The sequence below is a fragment of the Triticum dicoccoides genome, chromosome 5A (genome assembly GCF_002162155.2).
Source record: "Triticum dicoccoides isolate Atlit2015 ecotype Zavitan chromosome 5A, WEW_v2.0, whole genome shotgun sequence".
NCBI classification, from domain to species: Eukaryota; Viridiplantae; Streptophyta; class Magnoliopsida; order Poales; family Poaceae; genus Triticum; species Triticum dicoccoides.
Window position 1 is genome coordinate 527,216,694 of NC_041388.1, and position 23,631 is coordinate 527,240,324.

At 48.1% G+C, this 23,631-nt stretch overlaps 1 protein-coding gene across 1 annotated transcript; it reads left to right on the forward strand.

Annotated features, from left to right (window-relative positions):
• The first annotated feature begins 9,271 nt into the window (after positions 1–9,271).
• LOC119302521 (dehydration-responsive element-binding protein 1B-like) lies at positions 9,272–10,097 on the forward strand. The gene has a single exon (XM_037579552.1). It carries the CDS (start codon positions 9,310–9,312, stop codon positions 9,976–9,978), a length of 669 nt encoding a protein of 222 aa, XP_037435449.1. The 5' UTR covers positions 9,272–9,309; the 3' UTR covers positions 9,979–10,097.
• The last annotated feature ends 13,534 nt before the right edge of the window (positions 10,098–23,631 follow it).

Here is a 23,631-nt window from a genome sequence, read left to right on the forward strand (position 1 = left end):
AGAAAACCCACGGTCGACATGAGTGGCGAGGAGAATACACTCACCCTCCTCCGGCCGCGGCTCGGTCTCGTTCCCCGGGAGCCGCGCTGATTCGTGGGGGATCAGTCCCCCCTCAACCAGATTGTCGATGTCGTCTTGGCTGATCGTCGAGCGGATCCAGTCGCCCTGGATCCAGCCTGGCGGCAGGCCAGACCTTGACGAGGATCCACCCCGGCTGGTCCTCTTTCCTTTCGCCTTCGTCGTCGCCTTCTTTGCACGCTCCAACGCCATCGTCTTCTCCTTCCCAATGGCAGCGAATCGAGTCTGAGCGGGGCTACGACGCCGAGAGCGGAAGCAGGCGCAGCGGAGAAATCGGAGGAAGAAGAAGGAGAATGAGGGCGCACTGTTCAAAAGCCTGGTCCGATGCCTTTTATAAGGACACTTCTGAGTGACTGACTTGTAGGCCCGGACGATCTTATCAAATCCCACAGCAGTCACGCGCGCGATACGGGGCGAAAAAGGTGGCGCGGGAATCGAGGCGACCTGCCTAATCCGTCCCGATTACCGCGGCCTCCCCCGCCCAGCGCGCTTCCCAAAATCTGAATCCCACGAAATCCGTAGACAGCAGAACAACTTGACATATGGAAGACATCCTCCACATCATCACTCAGAACTCTTCGGTAAAAGTTCACTCGACAAAAACTAAGAATGGATCAAGGCGACTGAAAAAGAAGTTGGTGTCATCACCTCAGTTCATTGACCCAGAACAAGATATACTCATAGCACGAAAAATGAGTCGGAAGTGTTCACAACTCCTTCCTCACTCAAACCCTGATCCATTCAGGGGCTAATGATGAAGCTATGTACCTAGGGTAGGGTCATGGATCTGTCCAAGATACCCTTCCCAAGGACATCTCTAAAGGAACCAGAAGCATTCGAAGAAAAATCATCGTCCACTCGACCATGAAGTTATGTTCCACTCGACAGTCTTGAAAACACTCGACCGTATGGACAATCACTCGACTACCAGAAGATCTAGAGCCACTCCACTATGCAACGGTCGGGAATTAAGTCATAGCTTTAATGGTCATTATGTATCTTTATTGCAGGCGTTACCAATAACGTCTCCATCTTTATGTACCTTAAACCCTTTGTAACTGAGGGCGGGAGGGGTCTGGCGAACTCTATATAAGCCACCCCCCTCCTCAGGGACAAGGGTTCGCACCCTCTGTAACACACACGCATATAATCCAGTCGACCGCCTCCGGGCTCTGAGACGTAGGGCTGTTACTTCCTTTGAGAAGGGCCTGAACTCGTAAAACTCGCATGTACAACTCCTCCATAGTTAGGATCTTGCCTCTACATTCCTGCCCCCCCCCCATTCTACTGTCAGACTTAGAACCACGATAGTGCCCCCTGGCCACGTATATAAAGGATGGAGGGAGGAGGAGGCCGGCCCTCATAGGGCGTGCCGAAAGTGTGGAGTCCTACTAGGACTCCCTAGTCCTAGTAGGATTCCACCTCCCAGATGGAATAGGAAAAAGGGAAGGAAGAAGGAGAAGGAAGGAAGGGAGTGCCCCCTTTCCCTAGTACAATTCGGACCAGTCCATGGGGAAGGGGCGCGACCACCCTTAGGCCTTTCTCTCCTTTCCCGTATGGCCCATTAAGGCCCAATACAAATTCCCGTAACTCTCTGGTACTCTGAAAAATACCCGAATCACTCGGAACCTTTCTGATGTCCGAATATAGCCTTCCAATATATCGATCTTTACGTCTCGACCATTTGGAGACTCCTCGTCATGTCCCCGACCTCATCCGGGACTCCGAACAAACTTCAGTCATCAAATCACATAGCTGATAATACAAATCATCACAGAATGTTAAGCACGCGGACCCTGTGTCACCCTGAGTCAAATTCACAGTTGTCTCACCATTTTTCCGGATAGTCTCTGACATATCACACAGCTATAGCACTCCGCCTCCTTCTGTACTTGTCAGCCGCACTTTGCATGTGCACCGAACACCACAGAATATACGGTCATGTACTCTCTCAACTTTTGACAATTTCAAATTTTCCGTCACTTTCTCAGATTCTCCATGGTCAACTCTTGTCCATCTTCCGGCACCGATAGACCCAGTCACCAACTTGAATCTGGTACTCGTCAACACTGCTTCAGCACCCTTTGCACAAATTGTCTAACCACATGTCTGACCACCAGTGCCTTGGCCTGTCGCTGTGTCCCGTGCTTACCGCATGCCTCGCCGCTATCACCACGTCGAGCCTCTGCTGTCCTGCTCGAGTCTCTAGGACCGAGGACCCACACCACTCAAACCTCTACTGCAGAGAACCATCGGTCATCATCGACCAATGTCGAGTATCACGTCTCAATCAGACCACTGGTACCCAGTCCGACCCACGTGTCTCTCACTATCCGGCTGAAATAGGCTTTAACTCTCCATGCATTTACGCCATAGCCCCTCCATCAGCACAGAGTGTAGTCATCCACCAGACTCCAGCTCCACCTTCAACATGACTACATGGTGGTTGTACGTGCCACCCCGCGCCCCGTTGACTTCAAGCACTCTCATGTGGACACTGCCTTGAATAAACCCTGCATCATAGTCTGTCGAAGCCGCACAAGCCCTCAGGCCTGCACCACGTGTTTTCATGCCCTAGAAGTCGGCCACCATCAGCATCACGCTCATGTCATCGTCGTTGAAATCATCGCCGTCTTCCGCTTTGACCAACATCCATGTCAGTCCATCAGACAATTCAATTCGACGCATCCGAAAGTATCCGACTACAATCATGCTCCACCCTACATCGTGTCCGCCCGCACATCTCCGTGCATTGCTTGACGCCCTCTATATGCATGATCCCACGACGCCCTCCAGGCTTCTCTAATCCTTATACGTACGCCACCAACCTGCCAACATCCTGGTAAAATCCCGTGCGCAATTCTCAACACATCCAGAAGAAAAACGGATTTCATGGTAGTCTCCATGGGTACACCAAGCATGTTTCCATAACTCGCAACACTCCTTTTTCTTCATCTCATTGATGTCCATGCCACACGTCTATACCACACATTGCAGATTCTTTTTGTTCTCAACAAATCCTCACGATGTCCTCTAATTCATGTACAGCAAGTGCCTCAGCCTCGGTCCCTTTGAACGCTCGTACGTCAACCTGCACGCCGCTAGCTCCGCACGAGCACAGCACAACGCCACCAACCTTTTTGCATCCACGTCAATGGGTCATTGCACGCCTGCTAACCAGCAAACTTTGACTTCAGACAAAGCTAATGTGCGAAGTAAAAAGGACCGGAGGGAGTACATCCAGGCCGCACGCCACCGCCGCGGCAGCCTTCCGCATTACGCCGCCGCCGCTTTCGATCGATCGAATCGATCTATACACCATTGGAGTTGTGTCCTAATAGGACACTTATATCTTAGATAGAATAGAAGTTGTGTCCTGATAGAACAGAATAGGAGTTGTGTCCTAATAGGACACTTTTATCTTTTTTTTAAACTAGGACACTTGTATCCTAGACCGCTCATATATATGAGGGATAGACACACGATGTAACCTATGTCAACATAATAGCACAGACGCGTAGGGGGAGCTGGCGCCAGGGCAGCCGGGGTGCGGTATTGTGATGGTGTCACGGGGAGGAGCACCCGTAGTCAGGCCCCGGGGATGTAGCCATGATGATGAACCTCACTAACAAATCTTGGTGTCATGCTCGTGTAATTGCTTGGTCCTCGATAGATCGACGGAGCGCCTCAGATTATTCTAACATTCTAATAGCTACAACCGAAGACCAAAGTTGTTAATCAGACAGAGGTGATCCAAATACGCTAATTCAGAAGATGTGGCCTAGAACCGAATCCAGGTCAGGCGGTTAGCGCTAACGAACCCACGGCCGTTTTTTTTCACGTTTTCACGGTCTCCTCAAATTCCTCGTAGCCACGCAAGCTGACGTGGCGATGTGACGTGTCTCACTATTCTTGTGTGTAGCCTTACATGTCATTGCAGTCGTTTCTTCTAGCAAATAGTGGTGGCTGTTGGCGTGTTCTCTTCCATGTTCGTTTAACTGCAGTTGCCATGTTGTTGAACTACAGTTGCCATATCTGACAACTACAGTTGCCATGGTTGCTCAACTGCAGTTGCTATCTCAGGTCAAGTGCCAGATGCCATTTTTGGACAACTGCAGCTGTTGCCATGTATGGTCTGTTCTACTATAGTTGCCATGATTTGAAAACTTTAGAAGTTGCCACCTACTAACACTAGACAGTTGCCATGTAGCACTACAAAAAGAAATGGCAAAATAATATGTTCAGGTAAAGAGAGTTGGCAAATGCTTACAAGCACACTAGGCCAGTTGCCACGTACCCTGCAAAACAAATGGCAACTGACAGCTTTGGGTGTGGGAGAGGAGACGGGCATGTGGGCGAACTGATAAACGCCCACACACCAGCCCCTCTCCGTGCGTGAAAACTGGCATGTGGGCGAACTGCTAAACGCCCACACACCAGCCCCTCTGCATGGTAAAACGGACGCGTGGGCGATCGGATGAATGCCCACACACCAGCCCAGTCCTACATGGCATAAAAAATCTGGCAAAACATGCCAAATTCGTGCAAACACAAACAGACGTTAATCCATGTGTGTGGGTAAATCTGGACGAGCAGCTCAAGCTTTTAGGCTCAGCTCGCGCTCACTGCGACTCGGCCCAAGCCAGGCTCGGCTCGAGAAGTAAAAAGGCCGAGCCGAGCTGGGCTCGACTCGGTCCAACTCGCGAGCTAAAAGCTCGCAGCCCAGCAAAGCCCAACAAGCAAAATGCGCCTTAGTCTAGCCCACCTAGGCTGCTGAAATGACTACAGAGAGACAAAATCGGTTTACAAAAATTGTTCTATGTCTTGATAAAAGTTTAAGAAAATACGGATAGCGGTTATGTGGATGAGTACCACAACCATTCTAACCATTCAACTACTAGTTGGTTTCAATACCTTATTTTTTTAGAGTTATCAATAACATATTATTGTGTTTGGCAGTATGATGTGTGTTAGTTAATTGTCAATAAAAAAAGATGTGCGTCAGCTAAGACAATTTTTAAAGCCCGTGGCAATGCGCGGGCATTCTATTAGTGGTTATTAAGTTATGAGCAGAGTTATTATCTATAAGGATTCATTGCATGAAAAAAAACTTATTTCTATGAGAGAACGAATTCATCCAACATCTAATCTACTACTCCCTATGTAAAGATATATAAAAGTATTTAGATCACAATTTATGATCTAAACGCTCTTATATTTTTTTTACGGAGGGAGTAGATGCAAGCAACTATTCAAGCTAATCTAACAAATCGGTCAGAGGTGTTCCAAATACGCTAACCTGAAAGATGTGGCCTAGAACCCATCCAGGTCAGGCTGGTAGCGTTAACGAACCCACTGGCGTTTGTTTTCACATTTCCAGGGTTTTCTAACATTCCTCGTAGCCACGCAAGCTGGCGCGGCGACGTAATTAACGTGTCTCACTATTCCTGTCTGTGGCCAATAGGGCAAGATGCCTAAGTCTAGGTATGACGTGTCACTTCCATTTGCTTGCTTTTGTTAGTACTAGCAAGATGTCTGTGCATTGCACGGAACATCAAGATGCATTTTTTTTTAATAAAACATATGTTGTGATTGACCCATGTGGGAGTAATCCTATGTATTAAAACTAATGATATCTCGAGAAAGAGAAGAGAAAATGTAAGGATGAGTGAGACATGGTGGTGATTGGTGGTCGGACCGAGAGGAGGCATGGGGATGGGTGACGTCGGCAGCGGCCGCCATGCCAAATTGTTCCAGAGGCTTCCTTTTATAATTGTTCAACAATAAAGTTGTGGAAAAAATAAGGATGAACGAGGAATGACCTTATCTGCAAATGTTGAGAGATGTGCGGGCATCTTTTTGCAAATTTAGAGCAACTGCAATGGGGCGACCCAAACGGATGGCGCATTTGTCCGTTTTTGGTCCGTTTGGGTCGGCCGCCCGTCCAGCGTCCGCCCAGTTTTGCATTTGGGTCGGCAATGCGCCCAACGCGCCGACCCATTTCATGCCCGCATTCAACTTTTGAATTAAAAAAGACCCGCGGCCGATCATGCCAGCGGCCATATCTCATGCCGGCACCATGCCAACACTGGCATACAATGCCGGCTTCAGAAAATACCACAGTTCCTGCTGGCGCACTCGCTCGCCAGCCGGCCGACACACATGCCAGTACGCAAAAAATGGTGGGACTTGGAGTTCGACCACGCCACCGCGGCTCCCGTGGTCATGCCCGCACACCTGCCGGCATACAAAAAGATGGCCCTCGACGCCATAGATCAGTTGTCCTGGAACTTGAGCATGTCGGCCTGCATCTTCTTGAACCACGGCCTTTTCGTTGGCGACAAGGCGTTGAGATCCACCTTCATGATCTCCACCCCGGTCATCATGCTTGCAAGAGCCACTTCTTTCGCCTTTGTCTGGCGTTGGCGGCCTCGATCTCTAGCATCTTGGCTTGCTTCTCGGCCTCGAGCTCGAACATCTTGGCTTGCTTCTCGGCGTCAAGGTCAAGCCTCCTTCTTTGGATCTCCATGAAAGCGCTCATTTGCTCTTCTTTGAAACGCCGGCGCTCCTCCTCCCTTGAGTCCTTCTTATTCATCATGTCGTCCACGCTTGCGATCAAGGCGTTGGTGGCCGCATCTCGCTTGTCCTCCTTCTTGGAGTTGGTCTTCCCCCGCGGCCGTGCCGGCTCGCCCTCCCCAACATCCTCCACGGCGCCCATCCCCCCACGTGACTTGAGCGCGGCATATTGTGCCTTGAACTTCTCTTCGTCCTTGATGACACGATAGCAATGGGAGAGGTTAAAGCACTTGCCATTGTGTTGAACCTTGAATGCCTCCAAAGCTTGAAATGCCTACAAAATGTTTCCATGCAAGCATATGGGCAAGTGATAGCAAATGAAGACGTAAAAAATGATCTTGATGGCACAAAAGAGGCCGACTTGCTTCTATCATACCATGTCTTGCACGCCGATGCCGCTCACGGGGCGGGCCTTGACGCTCTCAAGGGTGGCACAAAACTTGTTGCCCTCTTGTTGGATTACCATCCACCGCTTGAAAATGGAGACCCACCCGCGCGTGCTCACAAATTGGTAGGGTGGAAACTTCTTGCGCTCATGAAACTCGCGGTGCACATGAGTCCAAAAGGTTGAATGCTTTTGCTCGGCGCCCGTCTTTGGGTCTTGTCCAATGTCTCGCCAACACTCGCATAGAAGCTTGTCCTCGGCAGCTGTTTACGCCTTCGTGCGTTTGCTCTTGCGCTTCGGCTTCGGCCCGGCGGCTTGGTTGGCGAGCTCGTCCTCGAACAAAGACTCCACTTCGATGTCGCACTCGTCCTCTTCCTCTAGCCCATAGTCGTCCGGGAACTCGTGGTCGAGGGGGAAGCCGTCCAGGTCGATGCCGACCTGATCACGCATGAAGGCCACCTGATAGGGATCATAGCCAGCGGCCGGCGTGAACGCCGCGCGGCCGGCCTGGCTTTGCATCTCCTCAGGATCGTAGCCAGCGCCCGGCGCACCACCCTCGAAGATGAGGTGTTGCATGTAGTCCTCGTCGACGGCGGACGACATTTCCTCGAACAGGTTGCGGACGTCCGGGAAACCGCCGGCCGGCGTCTATCGCGCGCGTTTCCTCGCGCCGCCGGACGACGAGCCACCGACCACCGGGGCGGCGTTGAGGTCGATGGGCGCGGGCGCGGGTGTGGAAGGCGCGACCACGCTCACGTCGGGTGAGCACTCCCCGGAGAGGCGGGAGGTCTGCGGGTAGACGTGGAAGCCGGGGACCGAGTTGCAAGCCGATGCGCGGGGTGAGTCGGGCATCACCATCCGAGGAAATGCCGACGAGCCGGTGCTGGCCGCGGCGACGACGGCTTGGACGAGGTGGTGCTGGCTAGGGTTTACCCCAAGCATGTAAAGCGCCTCCCTCGTTACAGCGGCGACGCGGGCGTTGGTGAACTCCTGCTGCGCGGCGGCGGCAGCGGCCTGCGCAGCGGCCTCATCCCTCGCATCCGCGGCGTGCCTCTGTCCCTTCCTCTTGTCCGACTCCCTTGGCCGATGTTCGGGCGTCAGCGCTTTCTTCGACTTGGTCGCCGCGGCGGTCTTGCGCGGGGCACGAGGCTTGCCTTTCCCGGAGGGGGCGACGGCGCCGAACGAGGCAAGGGAGGCGAGGTCGGCGGCGGCGTCGAGGTCGAGGTCGAGGTCGATGGCGTCCTCCATTGCTGGTTTGGGGGCGGGGGGGACGCGCTCTGGCGGGAGTGTTTTTGGGAAAATGGGGAAAAATGGTTGTGGCTGGCACCGACAGGCGGGCCCGGGGAGAGGAGTAGGCGCGCGCGCGTCCGTCTCGTGTCCGCCCCAACGCAAATCCGGCTCAAAAATGGGCCTGGAATGGGTCGCCCGCGGACGAAAAACGGGCGCGCGTCCGTTTGGGTCGGCGCGTTGGGCCGCCACTTTTGTCCGCGTCGACCCAAACAGACGTGGGCGGACGAAATGGGTCGCCTCATTGAAGTTGCTCTTATCATAGATTGCTTTCTATCCGTCAGATATAGATCGAAGGGTATATCTTGTAAGATGACAGGCACACCATTATCATCAACTCGTTTTTTATAAGAGTAGAAATTATAAGATGACAAGTCACTACTAGTGGACATGTGGACACGGTACAGGTTTCCAGTTTCTTCCAGCGAATAGTGGTGGCAGTTGGCGTGTCGTTTTCGTGACCATAAGAGGCAAGCAGGCACAACTTTGATTGCACGATATAATACCTATCTATGTCAAGATCATCCATCGCTCACCCAGTGGACGCCGCTGAGTGTGAGGAAGCAGGTGGCTCTCTGGGCCTCCTTCAAAAAATCCTATGGCCAAGTGTGGTTGATGCCAGGATATTTCTTCCTCTTCTTGTGGCGACCATGGTGACAACACGGCAAGAATGAGTGAGATATTTCAGTGGCCAGTGCTGACTGTCCTTCAGAAAACGACCTTTGCCTGGGGGAGGACGTTTGCTAAAAATAGAAATGAGAGGTCCCTAAAAGATAAAATAAAAGAAAGGACGTTTGCTAAAAATAGAAAAAGAAGTGGCCAGTGCCTCGCGTGTGTCAGCGTGAGTGCATTTCCACCCGAGTGACGCGCCGGGTAGCCGCCGCGCTCTCGCCTATATATGCTTGCCCCGCCGCACTCCCATTCTCTCAGTAAAAACACCATCGCTCAACGTGCTCAACCATCTCCACTAGCTCTCGACTCAGATGGACGTCGCCGACGCTGCCTCCAAGTCCGGCCAGCATGAGCAGGGTCACAGGACGGTGTCGTCGGAGCCGCCGAAGCGGCCGGCGGGGCGGACCAAGTTCCACGAGACGCGCCACCCGCTGTACCGGGGCGTGCGGCGCCGTGGCCGGGTCGGGCAGTGGGTGTGCGAGGTGCGCGTGCCCGGGGTGAAGGGCTCCAGGCTCTGGCTCGGCACCTTCACCACCGCCGAGATGGCGGCGCGCGCGCACGACGCCGCGGTGCTCGCGCTCTCCGGCCGCGCCGCCTGCCTCAACTTCGCCGACTCCGCATGGCGGATGCTGCCCGTGCTTGCGGCCGGATCGTTCGGCTTCGGCAGCGCGCGGGAGATCAAGCTTGCCGTCGCCGTTGCCGTCGTTGCGTTCCAGCAGCAGCAGATTATTCTTCCAGTCGCGTGTCCAACGGTGGAGGCGGCCGCCAGCCCGAGCAACTCTCTGTTTTACATGTCGTCCGTCGACTTGCTGGAGCTCGACGAGGAGCAGTGGTTTGGCGGCATGGACGCTGGGTCGTACTACGAGAGCTTGGCGCAGGGGATGCTCATGGCGCCGCCGGACGACAGAGCGAGGCGGGAGGACGCCGAGCAGACCGGCGTCGAGACACCGACGCCGTTATGGAGCTATTTGTTTGACTAATTCAGCACGCAGTGTAAAGTTGTCGATAGTTGCGTTGTGTTCTTCCCAATTTGGGAACGAACAGAGTAGGCAGTTCTTTTTTTGAAGGTTGTAGTAGGCAGTTTGAAGTTCCCGGTTTCTACCTTTGTGAGAAATGGACCCTAGATTGCTTATCATTGTCATTCCTCAATTATTGGTACCGAACTCGAGTGTCTATCGTGTCGACACTCCACGAATCTCACTCAAATATTTTATGACGAAGAAAATCAAACACATCACCCCGAAAAAAAAATATCAAACACATCAAACCCACCTATATGTCTGTCAAAACGTAACCCAATCGAGCTCCCAAAATCGAGCGTGGAAGTTCGGGCTAATAGGCACCCCTCAAGGCCAACACATATCTGGGACGGGTACCAGGAGGACCGGACGCACCCGGGCACATCCGTAATGTCACATCCGGCCTAGCATGACCCACATAGACCTCACTTCATTCCCACTAAGAACCCCATATGGAGCAAACCTAAAAAAAACTTCACTCTCTGGCGCTTCCCCTCCACTCCTCGTCTGTTCCTCTCCCCCTCTCCATCCCAATGTTGAACGCCGACATGGTAGAGATGCGGGAACCGATGACTGGTGTGTGTTCGTCCTTAAGGCAGACGTGGTCGACGAGGAGGAGCTGGCCCTCCGCATCGTGCAACAATGCTCACGGGTCGACATTGTCATCTTGCATGATCGTCTATTTCCATGGTAAGACAGCTAGGATGATATTTCCATGGTTCGTCTATTTTTAATAGCTTTACTATGCTAGATCATTGCACACACGGGTACACTGCCATAGGCATTTATTAGATGGTCCATGGTTTCTATGCCATACTTATTGTTATTAAGTTACAAACACAATTATTGTATCTGTAGGGATTCGTTGCATGAAAAACAATTTTTTTCCTATGATATAACGAATTCACCCAAGATCTAATCTACTAGATGCTACCAACGAGTGGGAGAATGTCTGAACACCCTTGTAGACCGAGAGCAAAAATGTTCTAACGAACGTGGTTGGTGTAGTCGTACTTTCTTCGTGATCCAATGCAATCAAGCACCGCACAAACGGCACCTCCGAGATATGCACGCATACGGCTCGGTGATGTCTCCGCTTCTTCTTGATCCGGCAAGCAAGAGGTGGAGGTAGATGGGATCTAGGACAGCAGCACGACGGTGTGGTGATGGAGTTACAGTCGAACTCTCGCAGGGCTTCGCCAATCTTTTGCGGAGAGCTGGGAGGAGTAGCAGGAGGGGAGCCACCTAGAGTTTTGGGATGGCCACTGCCCGCTGCGCCTCCCTCCCTTTATATAGGTGTGGGAGACTGGGAGGCTTGCCCTCCAATCTCTAGGACTGTCGCCCAATGGGGAGGGGCTTGGCCTCCAAGTCTCCCCCTTTCCTTATTTTGGGGCTAGGGTGTCCCCTATGGTTCATGGGCCAAGTGGGGATGTGGTGCCTGGCCCATGTAGGGCTAGTGTGCCACCCCCTTGGGTCCATGTGGACCCTTTGAGGTAGGTGGGCCCCAAGAACATTTCTACGAAACTTCGATACGATACCGAAAAATTCCCTAACCTTTTCGGGACCCTGACATCCACTTTCCTTATATGAAACTTTATCTCCAAACTATTCTGAAGCTCCTGATGATGTCCCGGTACCCATCCAGGACTCTGAACTATCTTCGGTCTCACCATTATGAGAATTCCATTACTACTGTAGCGTTACCAAACGTTAAGTGTGTGACCCTACGGGTTAGAGAACATGCGAACATGACCGAGACAGCTCCCCGATCAATAATCAATAGCGAGGCCTGAATGCCCATAGTGAATCCACATATTCAACGAAGATCTTTATCGTTTTGAACCACAATGTCGAGGATTGAAGCAATCCCGTATTCCATTCCCTTTGCCTCACAATATTTTATTTTCCTGAGATTCGATCATCGGCATCACCATATCTAGTCCAATCTCTTTACTGGCAAGTTCTCTTTATTTGTTTTGTAATACAATATCCCCGTGACCAAACACATTTTTCACATGCTTGCAAGCTACTTAGGATGTTGTATTACTAAGAGGGCCTTGAGTTATCTCTCTGTGACATGGAGTGAAAATCCTAGTCTTAATACATGCAACCCAACTAGTACCTTCCAAGATACCAGAGAAACACATTTATGATCTCCCAATTACGAAGTGACATTTGATGCGCACAAAGCATTCTTCCAGTATTAGGGAGTGACACGATTTGATCGTCTAAGGAAGAGACACTTGACATTAAGAAAGCTATAGCAAATTAAAGTAAGTTACACGATCAGATGGTAAGCTTATGATTTGGTATGTCCATCACATCATTCTTCTAATGATGTCAGATTATTATTAAATGACAACTCATGTCTATTGTTAGTGAACCTTAACCATCTTTAATTGACGAGCTAGTTAAGTAGAGGCTCACTTGGGACACAATGTTTGTTTACGTATCCACACATGTATTTGAGTTTCTGGTTAATACAATTATAGCATGGAGAATAAACACTTATCAAGAACAAGAAAATATGATAATAAGAACCGTATTATTGCCTCTAGGGCATATTCCCAACAGTCTCCCACTTGCAGTACTAGAGTCAATAATCTAGGTTACATTGTTATGAATCTAACCCGCATGGAATTCTGGTGCCGATAATGTTTGCTCATGGAAGAGGCTTAGTCAACGGGTTTGCGACATTCAGATCCATATGAACTTTAAAAATCTCTATGTTTCCTTCCTTGATGTACTCATGGTTGGAGTTAAAGTGGCATTTGATATGCTTAGCTTTCTTGTGAAACCCTGGCTCCTTGGCAATGGCAATGGCACCGGTGTTGTCACAATAGATAGTCATGGGTTCTGATGCACTAGGAACCACACCTAGTTCAGATATGAACTCCTTCATCCAGACTCCTTCCCGCGCCACTTTTGAAGAAGTCGTATATTCCGCTTCAGTTGTTGATGCTGCTACAACGCTCTGCTTGGAGCTACTCTAGCTGACTGCTCCACCATTCAAAATAAATATGTATCCGGAATGAGACATTGACTCACCCGGATCAGTGTGATAGCTCGCATCTATGTAACCCTTTAAGGTGAACTCTTCATCACCTTCATTAGTTGTTAATCATTGTAATGCACTTAGCACCCCACTTTAGCACCAATGCATCTGAAGATGCCTTAGAGCCTAACATAAAGGTCAGAGGTGTCGTGAATAGAGATGATGGGGTCTACAATAATAGAAGGGTAGTGTGCGCTTGGGCATCTTTGGAGACCCTCAAAGCTCCAATATTTCTTTGGATTGTGGTGTCTTGACCACTTTTTTCATTTAATGAGGATCTCTATCGGTCTGTGGAGCGGTCTATATATCCTTTGTCACGCAAAACCGGAAGCAAACTTGTGGCTTCTTTGGGAATGTCCGGACATGCACTTGACCAGCAAACGGAACTACTGGAGGCACGATACTAAATGCCTGACGTTGAGACGACGGACAATCTGATGGGCGAACTTTGCTTTGTTATACGCATAGATGGTTGGATTTGCTACATCGTGCGAACATTGGCTGAACAGGATTGTGTGTATAGCAGCGCTTGATGTCGCTTGGAGCTACGTCGGTATTTCCCCAAAGAGGAAGGGATGATGCAGCACAACAGCGGTAGGTATTTCCCTCAGATATGAAACCAAGATTATCGAACCAGTAGGAGAACCAAGCAACACAACGTAAACAGCCCCTGCACATAGATAACAAATTCTCGCAACCCCCGTGTAAAAGGGATTGTCAATCTCTTTCGAGTAGTGGCGCCCCAGATGGGCCAACGGACGTGAGATAAAATTGTAGTAGATTGATAGATCGAACGCCAAATAAAATAAATAATAATAAATTTCAGCAAGGTATTTTTGTATTTTTGCTTTAATAGATCTGAAAATAAATGCAAAGTAAAAGTAGATCGTAAAGGCAAATATATGAGAAAGAGACCCGGGGGCGGTAGGTTTCACTAGTGGCTTCTCTCGAGAAAAATAGCAAATGGTGGGTGAACAAATTACTGTTGGGAAATTGATAGAACTTCAAATAATCATGACGATATCCACGCAATGATCATTATATAGGAATCACGTCCAAGATTAGTAGACTGACTCCTGCCTGCATCTACTACTATTTCTCCACACATTGACCGCTATCCACCATGCATCTAGTGTATTAAGTTCATGGAGAAACGGAGTAATGCAATAAGAACGATGACATGATGTAGACAAGACCTATCTATGTAGAGATAGACCCCATCGTTTTATCCATAGTAGCAATGATACATACGTGTCGATTCCCCTTCTGTCACTGGGATCAAGCACCGTAAGATCGAACCCACTACAAAGCACCTCTTCCCATTGCAAGATAAATAGATAAATTTGGCCAAAAAAAACCTAAATATCGGAGAAGAAATATGAGGCTATAAGCAATCATGCATATAAGAGATCAAAGAAACTCAAATAAATTTCATGGATATAAAAAGATAGATCTGATCATAAACTCAAAGTTCATCGATCCAAACAAACACACCGCAAAAGAGTTACATCATATGGATCTCCAAGAGAACATTGTATTGAGAATTCAGCAAGAAAGAGAAAGCCATCTAGCTACTAACTACGGACCCGAAGGTCTACAAAGAACTACTCATGCATCATCGGAGAGGCACCAATAGAGGTGGTGAACCCCATCCGAGATGGTGTCTAGATTGGATCTGGTGGTTCTGGACTCTGCGACTGCTGGATCAACATTTCGTCGACTTCCCTAGGGTTTTTGGAATATTGGTGTATTTATAGAGCAAAGAGGCGGTCCGGGGGGCACCCAAGGTGGGCACAAACCACCAGGGCCTGTGCTCTCCTCGGAGCAACCCCAGGCGCAGCTAGGGCCCATTATGTTCCTTCTGGTCCAAAAAAATCTCCGTAAAGTTTTGTGGCGTTTGGACTATGTTTGATATTAATTTTCTGTGATGTAAAAAACATGCAGAAAACAGCAACGGGCACTTGGCACTATGTCAATAGGTTAGTACCAAAAAATGCTACAAAATGATTATAAAACATCCAAGATTGATAATATAACAGCATGGAACAATCAAAAATTATAGATACGTTGAAGACGTATCAGCGCTCACCAACAAAATGCGACCACGTGATCCTCCTCTTTCTCTCTCTCCACATGCATGGTACTCCTTTTCTCTCTCTCCTTTCAACCAGACTTCACACCACTATATCCCACCAAAAGCAACCACATGCATGGTCCTTCTCTCTTCTCTCTCCTTGATACGTCTCCGTCGTATCTACTTTTCCAAACACTTTTGCCCTTGTTTTGGACTCTAACTTGTATGATTTGAATGGAACTAACCTGGACTGACGCTGTTTTCAGTAGAATTGCCATGATGTTGTTTTATGTGAAGAAAACAAATATTCTCGGAATGACCTGAAACTCCATGGAACATCTTAGAAAAAATAATAAAAAATCCTCGCCAAAGATGAAGACCAGGGGGCCCACACCCTTCTCACAAGGGTGGGGGGCGCGCCCCCTACCTCGTGGGCCCCCTGGAAACCCTCCGACGCCAACTCCAACTCTATATATTTGCTTTCGGAGAGAAAAAATCAGAGAGAAGAAATCATCGCATTTTACGATATGGAGCCACTGCCAAGCCCTAAAACCTCTCGGGAGGGCTGATCCGGAGTCCGTTCGGGGCTCCAGAGAGGGGGATTCGTCGTCGTCGTCATCATCAACCATCCTCCATCACCAATTTCATGATGCTCACCGTCGTGCGTGAGTAATTCCATCGTAGGCTTGCTGGACGGTGATGGGTTGGATGAGATTTATCATGTAATCGAGTTAGTTTTGTTAGGGTTTGATCCCTAGTATCTGTTATGTTCTGAGATTGATGTTGCTATGACTTTGCTATGCTCAATGCTTGTCACTAGGGCCCGAGTGCCATGATTTTAGATCTGAACCTATTATGTTTTCATGAATATATGTGAGTTCTTGATCCTATCTTGCAAGTATATAGTCACCTACTATGTGTTATGATCCGGAAACACCGAAGTGACAATAATCGGGACCACTCCCGGTGATGACCATGTTGGGGAACGTAGCAGAAATTCAAAATTTTCTACGCATCACCAAGATCAATCTATGGAGTAATCTAGCAACGAGGGAAGGAGAGTGCATCTACATACCCTTGTAGATCGCTAAGCGGAAGCGTTCAAGTGAACGGGGTTGATGGAGTCGTACTCGTCGTGATCCAAATCACCGATGATCCTAGTGCCGAACGGACGGCACCTCCGTGTTCAACACACGTATAGCCCGGTGACGTCTCCCATGCCTTGATCCAGCAAGGAGAGAGGGAGAGGTTGACGAAGACTCCATCCAGCAGCAGCACAACGGCGTGGTGGTGGTGGAGGAGCGTGGTACTCCAGCAGGGCTTCGCCAAGCTCCGCAAGAGATGAGGAGGAGAGAGGTAGGGCTACGCCAGGGAGAGATCAAATCGTGTGTCTAGCAGCCCAAAACCTCAAGTATATATAGGGGGAGGGGAGGGGCTGTGCCTCACCTAGGTTTCCACCCCTAGGGGTGGCGGCCAGCCCTAGATCCCATCTAGAGGGGCGGCCAAGGGGGGAGAGAGGGGGGCGGACCACTAGGTGGGCCTTAGGCCCATCTGAGCCTAGGGTTTGCCCCCTTCCACTCTCCCTTGCGCCTTGGGCCTTGGTCGGAGGGCGCACCAGCCCACCTGGGGCTGGTCCCCTCCCACACTTGGCCCATGCTGTCCTCCGAGGCTGGTGGCCCCACTTGGTGGACCCCCGGGACCCTCCCGGTGGTCCCGGTACGTTACCAATAAAACCCGAAACTTTTCCAGTGACCAAAACAGGACTTCCCATATATAAATCTTTACCTCCGGACCATTCCGGAACTCCTCGTGACGTCCGGGATCTCATCTAGGACTCCGAACAACATTCGGTAACCACGTATATCTATTCCTTATAACCCTAGCGTCATCGAACCTTAAGTGTGTAGACCCTACGGGTTCGAGAACCATGCAGACATGACCGGGACGTTCTCTGGTCAATAACCAACAGCTGGATCTGGATACCCATCTTGGTTCCCACATGTTCCACAATGATCTCATCGGATGAACCACGATGTCGAGGATTCGATCAATCCCGTATACAATTCCCTTTGTCTAGCGGTATGATACTTGCCCGACATTCGATCCAACTCAACAGACACTTTCGGAGATACCCGTAGTGCACCTTTATAGCCACCTAGTTACGTTGTGACATTTGGCACACCCAAAGTATTCCTACGGTATCCGGGAGTTGCACAATCTCATGGTCTAAGGAAATGATACTTGACATTAGAAAAGCTTTAGCATGCGAACTACACGATCTTGTGCTATGCTTAGGATTGGGTCTTGTCCATCACATCATTCTCCTAATGATGTGATCCCATCATCAACGACATCCAATGTCCATGGTCAGGAAATTGTAACCATCTATTGATCAACGAGCTAGTCAACTAGAGGCTTACTAGGGACATGGTGTTGTCTATGTATCCACACATGTATCTGAGTTTCCTATCAATAAAATTCTAGCATGGATAATAAACGATTATCATGAACAAGGAAATATAATAATAATCAATTTATTATTGCCTCTAGGGCATATTTCCAACAGTCTCCCACTTGCACTAGAGTCAATAATCTAGTTCACATCGCCATGTGATTAACACTCACAAGTCACATCGCCATGTGACCAACATCCAAAGAGTTTACTAGTGTCGCTAAACTAGTTCACATCATCATGTGATTAAGACTCAATGAGTTCTGGGGTTTGATCATGTTTTGCTTGTGAGAGAGGTTTTAGTCAACGGGTCTGCAACAATCAGATTCGTATGTACTTTGAAATCTCTAGTCATATTATAAATGCTGCTTCCACGCTCCACTTGGAGCTATTCCAAATGGTTGCTCCACTGTACGTATCCGGTTTGCTACTCAGAGTCATTCGGATAGGTGTTAAAGCCTGCATCAATGTAACCTTTTACGCCGAACTCTTTATCACCTCCATAATCGAGAAACATGTCCTTATTACTCCAAGGATAATTTTGACCGCTATCTAGTGATCCACTCCTGGATCACCTTTGTACCCTCTTGCCAGACATGTGGCAAGGCACACATCAGGTGCGGTACTCAGCATGGCATACCGTATAGAGCCTATGACAAAAGCATAGGGGACGACATTCGTCCTTTCTCTTTATTCTGCCGCGGTCGAGCTTTAAGTCTTAACTTCATACCTTACAACTCAGGCAAGAACTCCTTCTTTGACTGATCCATCTCGAACACCTTCAAGATCATGTCAAGGTATGTGCTCATTTGAAAGTACCATTAAGCGTTTTGATCTATCCTTATAGATCTTGATGCTCAATGTTCAAGTAGCTTAATCCAGGCTTTCCATTGAAAAACACTTTCAAATAACCCTATATGCTTTCCAGAAATCCTACGTCATTTCTGATCCATAATATGTCAACAACATATACTCATCAGAAATTCTATAGTGCTCCCTCTCACTTCTTTGGAAATACAAGTTTCTCATAAACTTTGTATAAACCCAAAATCTTTGATCATCTTATCAAAGCGTACATTCCAACTCTGAGATGCTTACTCCAGTCCTTAGAAGGATTGCTGGAGCTTTGCATACTTATTAGCATCTTTCAGGATTGACAAAACCTTCCGGTTGTATCACATACAACCTTTCCTCAAGAAAATCGTCGAGGAAACAATGTTTTGACATCCTATCTGCAAGGTTTCATAAATAATGCAGTAATCGCTAATATAATACCAACAGACTCTTAGCATCGCTACGAGTGAGAAAGTCTCATCGTAGTCAACTCCTTGAACTTGTCGGAAAACATCTTAACGACAAGTCGAGCTTTCTTAATGGTGATACTTACCATCATTGTCCGTCTTCCTTTTAAAATCCATCTGTACTCAATAGCCTTACGACCATCGAGCCGTTCTGCCAAAGTCTACACTTTGTTTTCATACATGGATCCTCTCTCAGATTTTATGGCCTCGAGCCATTTTGGAATCCAGGCCCACCATCGCTTCTCCATAGCTCGTAGGTTCATTGTTGTCTAGCAACATGACTTCCAAGACAGGATTACGTACCACTCTGAAGTAGTACGCATCCTTGTCATCCCACGAGGTTTGTTAGTGACTTGATCTGAAGTTTCATGATCACTATCATAAGCTTCCACTTTAATTGGTGTAGGTGCCACAGGAACAACTTCCTGTGCCCTGCCACACACTAGTTGAAGAGACGGTTCAATAACCTCGTCAAGTCTCCAACATCCTCCCACTCAATTCTTTCGAGAGAAACTTTTCCTCGAGAAAGGACCCGATTCTAGAAACAATCCCTTATTGCTTTCGGATCTGAGACAGGAGGTATACCCAACTGTTTTGGGTGTCCTATGAAGATGCATTTATCCGCTTTGGGTTCAAGCTTATCAGCCTGAAACTTTTTCACATAAGCGTCGCAGCCCCAAACTTTTAAGAAATGACAGCTTAGGTTTCTCTAAACCATAGTTCATACGGTGTCATCTCATCGGAATTACGTGGTGCCCTATTTAAAGTAAATGTGGTTGTCTATAATGCCTAACCCATAAACTATCATGGTAATTCGATAAGAGACATCATGGTATGCATCATATCCAATAGGGTGCAGTTATGATGTTTGGACACACCATCACACTATGGTGTTCCATGCTGTATTAGTTGTGAAACAATTTCCACAATGTCTTAATTCTGTGCCAAACTCGTAATTCAGATATTCATCTCTACGATCATATCATAGACATTTTATCCTCTTGTCACGACGATGTTCAACTTCACTCTAAAATTACTTGAACCTTTCAATAATTCAGACTTATGTTTCATCAAGTAAATATACTCAGTATCTACTCAAATCATCTGTGAAGTAAGAACATAATGATATCCACTACATGCCTCAACACTCATTGGAATGCGCACATCAAGATGTATTACTTCCAACAAGTTGCTTTCTTGTTCCATTTTACTGAAAACGAGGCTTTCAGTCATCTTGCCCATGTGGTATGATTTGCATGTCTCAAGTAATTCAAAATCAAGTGAGTCCAAACGATCCATCTGTATAGAGTTTCTTCATGCATATCTACCAACAAACATGGTTCGCATGTCTCAATCCTTTCAAAAATGAGTGAGTCCAAAGATCCATCAACATGGAGCTTCTTCATGCGTTTTATACCAATATGACTCAAATTGCAGTGCCACATTTGTGTGGTACTATCATTACTATCTTATACCTTTGGCATGAAAATGTGTATCACTACGATCGGGATGGTATTATTCAAATAAACAGAGTAACCATTATTCTCCTTAAATGAATAACCGTATCGCGATAGACATAATCCAATCATGTCTATGCTCAACGCAAACACCAAATAACAATTATTTAGGTTTTAATACCAATCTCGATGGTAGAGGGAGCGTACGATATTTGATCAACCTTGGAAATACTTCCAACACATATCGTCATCTCACCTTTTAGCTAGTCTCCGTTTATTCTGTAGCCTTTTGTTTCGAGTTACTAACACTTAGCAACCGAACCGGTATCTAATACCCTGGTGCTACTAGGAGTACTAGTAAAGTACACATTAACACAATGTATATCCAATATACTTCTACCGACCTTGCCAGCCTTCTCATCTACCAAGTATCTAGGGTAATTCTGCTCCAGTGGCTGTTCCCCTTATTACAGAAGCACTTAGTCTCAGGTTTGGGTTCAACTTTGGGTTTCTTCATTAGAGCAGCAGCTGATTTGCCGTTTCATGAAGTATCCCTTCTTGCCCTTGCCCTTCTTGAAACTAGTGGTTTCACTAACCATCAACAATTGATGCTCCTTCTTGATTTCTACTTTCGCGGTGTCAAACATCGCAAATATTTCAAGGATCATCATATCTATCCCTGATATGTTATAGTTCATCACGAAGCTCTAGCATCTTGGTGGCAATGACTTCGGAGAAATATCACTATCTCATCTGGAAGATCAACTCCCACTCGAATCAAATGATTGTTGTACTCAGACAATATGAGCACAAGCTCAACAATTGAGCTTTTCTCCCTTAGTTTGCAGGCTAAGAAAATCGTCGGAGGTCTTATCCCTCTTGACGTGGGCACGAGCCTGAAATCCCAATTTCATCCCTCGAAACATCTCATATGTTTCGTGATGTTTCAAAACGTCTTCGGTGCCTCAACTCTAAACCGTTTAACTGAACTATCACGTAGTTATCAAAATGTGTATGTCAGATGTTCGCAACATCCACAGACGACGTTCGAGGTTCAGCACACTGTGTGGTGCATTAAGGACATAAGCCTTCTATGAAGCAATGAGGACAATCCTCAGTTTACGGACCTAGTCCGCATAATTGCTACTATCAACTTTCAACTAAATTTTCTCTAGGAACATATCTAAACAGTAGAACTGAAGCGCGAGCTATGACATAATTTGCGAAGACCTTTTGACTATGTTCAGGATAATTAAGTTCATCTTATGAACTCCCACTCAGATAGACATCCCTCTAGTCATCTAAGTGATTACATGATTCGAGTCAACTAGGCCGTGTCCGATCATCACGTGAGACGGACTAGTCATCATCGGTGAACATCTTCATGTTGATCGTATCTTCTATATGACTCATGTTCGACCTTTCGGTCTTCCGTGTTTCAAGGCCATGTCTGTACATGCTAGGCTCGTCAAGTCAACCTAAGTGTTTCGCATGTGTCCCGAGGCCATGTCTGTACATGCTAGGCTCGTCAACACCCGTTGTATTCGAACGTTAGAATCTATCACACCCGATCATCACGTGGTGCTTCGAAACAACGAACCTTCGCAAAGGTGCACAGTTAGGGGGAACACCTTTCTTGATATTTTAGTGAGGGATCATCTTATTTAAGCTACTGTGGTTCTAAGCAAATAAGATGTAAAACATGATAAACATCACATGCAATCAAATAGTGACATGATATGGCCAATATCATTTTGCTCCTCTTGATCTCCATCTTCGGGGCTCCATGATCATCGTTCCCACCGGCATGACACCATGATCTCCATCATCGTGTCTTCATGAAGTTGTCTTGCCAACTATTACTTCTACTACTACAGCTAACGGTTAGCAATAAAGTAAAGTAATTACATGACGTTTATATTGACACGCAGGTCATAAATAAATTAAGACAACTCCTATGGCTCCTGCCGGTTGTCATACTCATCGACATGCAAGTCGTGATTCCTATTACAAGAACATGATCATCTCATACATCACATATATCATTCATCACATCCTTTGGCCATATCACATCACAAAACACTTGCTGCAAAAACAAGTTAGACGTCGTCTAATTGTTGTTGCAAGTTTTTACGTGGCTGCTATAGGTTTCTAGCAAGAATGTTTCTTACCTACGCCAAAACCACAACGTGAATTGCCAATTTCTATTTACCCTTCATAAGGACCCTGTCATCGAATCCGATCCGACTAAAGTGGGAGAGACAGACACCCGCCAGCCACCTTATGCAACTAGTGCATGTCAGTCGGTGGAACCGGTCTCACGTAAGCGTACGTGTAAGGTTGGTCCGGGCCGCTTCATCCCACGATGTCGCCGAATCAAGATAAGACTAGTAACGGCAAGATAATTGACAATATCAGTGCCCACAACTACTTTGTGTTCTACTCGTGCATAGTAACTACGCATAGACTTAGCTCTGATACCGCTGTTGGGGAACGTAGCAGAAATTCAAAATTTTCTACGCATCACCAAGATCAATCTATGGAGTAATCTAGCAACGAGGGAAGGAGAGTGCATCTACATACCCTTGTAGATCGCTAAGCGGAAGCGTTCAAGTGAACGGGGTTGATGGAGTCGTACTCGTCGTGATCCAAATCACCGATGATCCTAGTGCCGAACGGACGGCACCTCCGTGTTCAACACACGTATAGCCTGGTGACGTCTCCCATGCCTTGATCCAGCAAGGAGAGAGGGAGAGGTTGACGAAGACTCCATCCAGCAGCAGCACAACGGCGTGGTGGTGGTGGAGGAGCGTGGTACTCCAGCAGGGCTTCGCCAAGCACCGCAAGAGACGAGGAGGAGAGAGGTAGGGCTACGCCAGGGAGAGATCAAATCGTGTGTCTAGCAGCCCAAAACCTCAAGTATATATAGGGGGAGGGGAGGGGCTGCGCCCCACCTAGGTTTCCACCCCTAGGGGTGGCGGCCAGCCCTAGATCCCATCTAGGGGGGCGGCCAAGGGGGGAGAGAGGGGGGTACACCACTAGGTGGGCCTTAGGCCCATCTGAGCCTAGGGTTTGCCCCCTTCCACTCTCCCTTGCGCCTTGGGCCTTGGTCGGAGGGCGCACCAGCCCACCTGGGGCTGGTCCCCTCCAACACTTGGCCCATGCTGCCCTCCGGGGCTGGTGGCCCCACTTGGTGGACCCCCTGGACCCTCCCGGTGGTCCCAGTACGTTACCGATAAAACCCGAAACTTTTCCGGTGACCAAAACAGGACTTC